Source organism: Littorina saxatilis, linkage group LG13 (genome assembly GCF_037325665.1).
Source record: "Littorina saxatilis isolate snail1 linkage group LG13, US_GU_Lsax_2.0, whole genome shotgun sequence".
In the NCBI taxonomy this organism is placed as follows: Eukaryota; Metazoa; Mollusca; class Gastropoda; order Littorinimorpha; family Littorinidae; genus Littorina; species Littorina saxatilis.
The window spans coordinates 38,132,790-38,140,026 of NC_090257.1; the positions used below are offsets into that span (position 1 = coordinate 38,132,790).

General features: G+C 46.4%; 1 protein-coding gene across 2 annotated transcripts in view; it reads right to left on the reverse strand.

The window, feature by feature from the left end:
* Window positions 1-1,448: 1,448 nt before the first annotated feature.
* Window positions 1,449-7,237, reverse strand: part of LOC138946094 (inactive pancreatic lipase-related protein 1-like) — a 10,612-nt gene continuing 4,823 nt past the window's right edge. For both annotated transcript variants that reach the window (XM_070317603.1, XM_070317604.1), the window contains exons 6-9: window positions 5,575-5,811; window positions 4,486-4,600; window positions 2,876-3,058; window positions 1,449-1,655 (exon numbers count right to left, since the gene is read on the reverse strand). In XM_070317603.1, coding sequence (XP_070173704.1) covers window positions 1,580-1,655; window positions 2,876-3,058; window positions 4,486-4,600; window positions 5,575-5,811 — 611 coding nt within the window. In that variant the 3' untranslated portion in view covers window positions 1,449-1,579. The remainder of the gene's footprint in view (window positions 1,656-2,875; window positions 3,059-4,485; window positions 4,601-5,574; window positions 5,812-7,237) is intronic.

Below are 7,237 nucleotides of genomic sequence, written 5' to 3' on the forward strand. Positions count from 1 at the left end.
TATTTAACCTTAACTTTTAAGCAACTACACAGTGATTATGTCTGTGTATATCTGTGTATAAGGCAACGTGACAAAAGAAAGTTCGCAAACTAACAGTGTACATGTATGTTTCATATTGTGCGTGCGTGCATGTGCATGTGCATGTGCGTGTGTGTGTGTTTGTGTATGTGTGTGTGTGTGTGTGTGTGTGTGTGTGTGTGTGTGTGTGTGTGTGTGTGTTTGAAATACAGAGACGGATCTTTACGAGCGGAGGCGAATCGCCTCTCTGGCAAAACCCGAGATACTTGGGATCGAGATGGGAGGGGGCGAGGTGGGAGGGGGCGAGATGGGAGGGGGCGAGATGGGAGGGGGCGAGATGGGAGGGGGCGAGATGGGAGGGGGCGAGATGGGAGGGGGCGAGATGGGAGGGGGCGAGATGGGAGGGGGCGAGGTGGGAGGGGGCGAGATGGGAGGGGGCGAGATGGGAGGAGGCGAGGTGGGAGGGGGCGAGGTGGGAGGGGGCGAGATGGGAGGGGGCGAGGTGGGAGGGGGCGAGATGGGAGGGGGCGAGATGGGAGGAGGCGAGGTGGGAGGGGGCGAGGTGGGAGGGGGCGAGATGGGAGGGGGCGAGATGGGAGGAGGCGAGATGGGAGGGGGCGAGGTGGGAGGGGGCGAGATGGGAGGGGGCGAGATGGGAGGGGGCGAGATGGGAGGAGGCGAGATGGGAGGGGGCGAGGTGGGAGGGGGCGAGATGGGAGGGGGCGAGATGGGAGGGGCGAGATGGGAGGAGGCGAGATGGGAGGGGGCGAGGTGGGAGGGGGCGAGGTGGGAGGGGGCGAGGTGGGAGGGGGCGAGGTGGGAGGGGGCGAGATGGGAGGGGGCGAGGTGGGAGGGGGCGAGGTGGGAGGGGGCGAGGTGGGAGGGGGCGAGATGGGAGGGGGCGAGATGGGAGGGGGCGAGGTGGGAGGGGGCGAGATGGGAGGGGGCGAGGTGGGAGGGGGCGAGATGGGAGGGGGCGAGGTGGGAGGGGGCGAGATGGGAGGGGGCGAGGTGGGAGGGGGCGAGATGGGAGGGGGCGAGATGGGAGGGGGCGAGATGGGAGGGACGAGATAGGAGGGGGCGAGATGGGAGGGGGCGAGGTGGGAGGGGGCGAGGTGGGAGGGGGCGAGGTGGGAGGGGGCGAGATGGGAGGGGCGAGATGGGAGGGGGCGAGGTGGGAGGGGGCGAGGTGGGAGGGGGCGAGATGGGAGGGGGCGAGGTGGGAGGGGGCGAGGTGGGAGGGGGCGAGGTGGGAGGGGGCGAGGTGGGAGGGGGCACACACACACACACACATACACACACACACATACACACACACACACCAACACACACACACACACACATACACACACACACACCAACACACACACACACACACACACACACACACACACACTCCACAACCATCTCTTCTAACAAAAAATCTTGAACCCCATGCTCAGCTTTATTTTCAGCACAACCCATTACCACTTCGATCGTATTCAATCGTTTTTTAAACCACAAACGGTCATTTCAAGCAAGCCTCTCCGGACAGTCCCGAACTGAGCAAAAATCACGCAATCTAACACCCATTGTGAGAGCGGAAGGTCTGACATCTGTCGTCATTGATTATGTGGTCATGGGTGCAGAAAGTCGTTCTGCGAGAAACAGAAAATTGTGACATATATGGTTACTCCGTAGTTTGATGATCGGCTTAATTCTTATTTTATCATAGTTCGCCATATTCGCTTTAGCTCATTCTGGCTGGATTTTGTTTGCAACGCGTAATGGTACTACTGACGTCATACAAAGCAAAACATTAACAACTCTAACTGGCATCGGTTAAATTCGTTGTACCGAAAATAAAATGTCTTTTCAGCAGCCCACGAGCTTCAGTTGAGCAGTCAAATAAACATGTTGAAAGTTACCTTCCTTTCGGAGTAAATAATCACGTAAAATACCACAGATTTTCCCCAGAGTTTACATGAGATAAGTGCTAGTCAATTCGGACACGTACACACAAAAACAACAGCCTAGCTGTACCCTGTGTATCTGCACTTATTTTACAGATTGACATAAATTGATATTTAGAAAAATAATCACCATGCAGTCTCCACAGAAAATAGCCAGGCGTTTGACTGTTGATACGTGTCCAATTGGAATGTTGCACTTATGCAGTGTAAAAGCCTCGATAGATCTGCTGTAGTTTACATGATGGTTTAGGCAGGAAGGAACGGATATTCAAACATTTTACATCTGAAATACATTGAAGACCTTTTTCCTCAACAAAAACTCGTGGGTTGCGGACAGACTGTGACCCTCCACCACGAAATGAGTCGCATGTCACCTCGCGCGGTTCTGCGCTAGGCTTAATATAAGTCCGGGGAGTGTCTGGTAACAGTGTGAGGGTCACCTTAATCACAGGCTTATAACTCAAACAGTTTTCGCTCTTTTCTAAAACGGTTTTCACCACTGGATAGAGCATACAAAACTCTTTATGAAAATGTAAAAATATGAAAATCATGCAAAGGTGACATGCGACTCATTCCGTGGTGGAGGGTCATCCTTTATTATATCATTTTTCCGGTTTAAAATATTCGGACGGTCTTTAGATCCAATTAGTGTTGATAGGTTATAGAGTGACAGTTTCCTTTGATCATTAGTACAGGTCCTGCTTAATTGATCCCGAAGTTGACTTCGCGAAGACTTCACGAAAGTTCAGTGCAAAAGCATCGTGGAGCGAGATTCGTGAAATAGATTTCGTCAAGTCGAATTTGCTCAAATAAGATCAGGCTTAAAGCCCTTGTATGTCCTTAGTTCAAAGCGGTCTTCAAACCTACACCTACACCATCTTAAGGACGTTTTACATAGCACTCACCGTTGCTTAGCGACAGCATCCTCCAAGACGATTCTGTGCACGGTGATATGATGCTGTGTTCCTAAGGACGCCAACCCGTCACCTCTGTGGAACCTGACCTTGACCCCTGTCACTGACCCCACCTCCGTATGCAGGGATAGCATGTGCATTTCTTTGTCGTTGGCGTGGTAGTGACGATTTTCGCTGTTGGGAACATGTTATATGTTATATATGAAGTCTTATATCGCGCGCGTATCTCCAGACTCGGACTCAAGGCGCAGGGATCTATTTATGCCGTGTGAGATGGAATTTTGTACACAATACATAACGCATTCACATCGACCAGCAGATCGCAGCCATTTCGGCGCATATCCTACTTTTTACGGCCTATTATTCCAAGTCACACGGGTATTTTGGTGGACATTTTTTATCTATGCCTATACAATTTTGCCAGGAAAGTCCCTTTTGTCAATCGTGGGATCTTTAACGTGCACACCCCAATGTAGTGTACACGAAGGGACCTCGGTTTTTCGTCTCATCCGAAAGACTAGCACTTGAAACCACCACCTAGGTTAGGAAAGGGGGGAGAAAATTGCTAACGCCCTGACCCAGGGTCGAACTCGCAACCTCTCGCTTCCGAGCGCAAGTGCGTTACCACTCGGCCACCCAGTCTCCCAGTGAATATAACATTTAAATCGTGAAAAGAATGGGTTAACTTGCTTGGGTTTTTTTTGCTTGCCAGACAGTTTTTCAGGGTGATATTATACTATGTAATGGCCAGTAACTCATTACTGTTTCAGGAGGGGGGTTCTGATTTGGCCTATATGGTCCGCTGGACCCAAAAAGCAACAACTAACTAACTAACTAACTAACTAACTGTTTCAGGATTATGTCTTAATAAATAACGTCCAGTCGGTCATTACTGTTTCAAGATGATATCTTGAGATATATTGCCCAGTAGGCAGTACCGTTTAAGAGTGATATGTGAATATAATCCACAGTCACTCATTACATTAACTAGTTTGTTCACGGTCACTCACGTCGAAGACAAGCAATGAAATACAAAAAGTATAATTGGATTACCTGCCCCCTAAAACCGTCGCGTATTTAATCGATTTATTGCATAAATACAAGAATAGGTAACAATGTGACACATTATAAAACGTTGATTAGCCCACCATGCAGTAAACCTCCAACAAAAAAACAAGTAAAGCATAAAATATGGCAACATTTAATTGCGTCGGAAACCATTTTCACAACATATGCAGGGTTAACATCCATCCAGGCCGTATTGTCATCCACAGGGGCGAATCAAGGGGCAATGGAGGGGGGGGTCCAAATTGTGACCGGGGTCCAGGGGCCGCCCAGGCCTCAATGAGGTTGAGGGTCGAAACCCAGGTCATGGGGTCTGGAGGGCGAAGCTGAAGATAATGTAACTTTATGAGGGGCCTGGAAGATATAACAAGGTTAATCACTAGTGTAAATCTATTTTAAAATAATTCGGGGGTTGTGGGTCCGAAACCCTTAGATCCGCCACTGACACAGCCAGACTACACAGTCATACAAAATGGATGTTTGCTTCTAACAAGAAACGTTTAGCATGCCAATTTGTTTGTTAGACAAGTACGTACCTTGTGAACTCGATTTCACGGCTGTTACGCGTGTTACCGAGGAAGGTGAGGTAGATACGTCCATAACTGTACACCCTCTCACCGGTCAGGTCCATCTCCACAAAGTACTCATGACCTACAACATCAACATCAGCGTGGGCATAAATACACGGTTGGACGTGCGCGCGTGTATCTCTCTCTGTCTGTCTGTCTGTCTGTCTGTCTGTCTGTCTGTCTGTCTGTCTGTCTGTCTGTCTGTCTGTGTCTGTGTGTGTGTCTGTCTCTCTCTCTCTCTCTCTCTCTCTCTCTCTCTCTCTCTCTCTCTCTCTCTCTCTCTCTCTCTCTCTCTCCGGGGACAGTAACCAATATGTTGAAATCGTGGATTTCCATGACTTGTCTTATTCTGGAACCCAACTTGATGCCCAGTGACAGAAACCTTGTGTTTATTCAATGACATGTCTTAATTACGTCTTTTGTCTCTTGCACGACGGCCAAGAGCCCTACACTTTATCCTGACACTAGCATAATTCGCATTGGAATTAGAAATAACATTTTAGATTTTGCAAACCTAAGAACTACGTCCGCATTCTCACATAGCTGAGATCTTGAATCCTTCAAACGAGTTTCACCCCAAACATCGTGTCCTCAACGGAGTGTTGAGTCAATTATGCAAGACTACCTAAATTCCATCAGTCAATAGACGATGTTCAGAAATAACTCTGTCAAGTTTGTATGGGTTACCCAAGAGTTGCTTTCCCTGTTGTTGTTGTTTCAGTATAGAAACGCTGAGGAACACTGGGGCTGGCCTTTAATGTCACGTGTAGCTTGTCTCAGTGTTTCTATGGAAAAGCAAGGGAATGCAACTCTTTCACAACTCATAAAACCGAGTTATTTCCGGAATTCATCTATACACATGAAATGTCAACTCTGTGGAAAAAAAATTCCACCCATCAGTCAAATCAAATCAAAACAAATTAACTGTATTATCTCAATCTGAGAAATTACATTAGAGGTGCATGAACCATGAAGACAAGCGGACGACTAAAACATAACATTAAAATAAATGTACGATTCTTATATAACCAACAGTCTCGATGAATACATACGCACCACAATAAGGGCTGGACTCTGCAGTGCTGACGTAGTAACTTCCCCTGGCGGAGCTCTCTACGGCGTTGAAACCCATTTGTGGACATCCGCCGGTAGGGCAGCCATGACAGGTACCCTTCTCGTAGTCGGCCCAGCTGTTACAGGGGTGGGAGTCAAACCGGCAATTGCTGTTGATAGACTCGGTGAAGTATTCGTGTGATCGACTGTGGCTGCAAGCAATGCTGTTGTCGTGGCCTCCTAGCGAGAGAAAACATAATTCCCGAAGAACGTGTTCTTAGAATAGTGTTAGTCAGAGTGTGGTTAAGTAGCTGTTGTCGGAATTAGCCATTTATGCCACATAATTTAAGCGTCTTCATATGGGGACGCTGGCGTTTCCGCACTAATTTAGCGACTGTTCAGCTAAAGGTCTAATGCCAGTGTCTTAATTACAAGAAGACTCTTGAATACGACATGACACTCACCAGAATTACTTGTCTTATCCAGATTTTTTCTCAGGGTGGCTGTATAGGAGTGATAAGAAGCGAATTTTGCCAGCCACAAATCAAAGTACCAGAACAATATTTTATTGTCTCTTTGAATAGCAACATTTTCAACACATTATTGAAGCAATAATGAAGCTAGGCACATAATCTAAAATGTTGTTTGTTTGTTTGTTTTAGATAAAGTTGCATTGACTGATACTTTACCTGTGGAAGTTGAGGAAAGGGGGGGGGGACGCCAGGTACGAGAGGTTACAGGTTTTTCTTATAGCATTGGAACTTAATTGGTTGTTCTTCCTAACAATAGATAAGTGAATATTTAGGCATGACGAGTTATATTATTTTTATGATAGTCGTCGACTAAAAAATATATATATATATATAAATTGAAATGTATGTGTGCATGGTTGGGATGGGGTTGAAAGATGTTGTCCCGGAAGAGGATCAATCAATCAATCAATAAGCTTATATCGCGCGTATCCCGTGGGTACAGTTCTAAGCGCTTGTCAAAGAGTTGTCAACACAGGCCTAACAGAAAACAAGTCGCGTAAGGCGAAAATACAATATTTAGTCAAGTAGCTGTCGAACTCACAGAATGAAACTGAACGCAATGCAACGCAGCAAGACCGTATACTCGTAGTCCACCGCTCACGGCATAGGCAGTGAAATTGACAAGAAGAGCGGGGTAGTAGTTGCGCTAAGAAGGATAGCACGCTTTTCTGTACCTCTCTTTGTTTTAACTTTCTGAGCGTGTTTTTAATCCAAACATATCATATCTATATGTTTTTGGAATCAGGAATCGACAAGGAATAAGATGAAAGTGTTTTTAAATTGATTTCGACAATTTAATTTTGATAATAATTTTTATATATTTAATTTTCAGAGCTTGTTTTTAATCCGAATATAACATATTTATATGTTTTTGGAATCAGCAAATGATGGAGAATAAGATAAACGTAAATTTGGATCGTTTTATACATTTTTATTTTTTTTTTACAATTTTCCGATTTTTAATGACCAAAGTCATTAATTAATTTTTAAGCCACCAAGCTGAAATGCAATACCGAAGTCCGGGCTTTGTCGAAGATTACTTGACCAAACTTTCAACCAATTTGGTTGAAAAATGAGGGCGTGACAGTGCCGCCTCAACTTTCACGAAAAGCCGGATATGACGTCATCAAAGA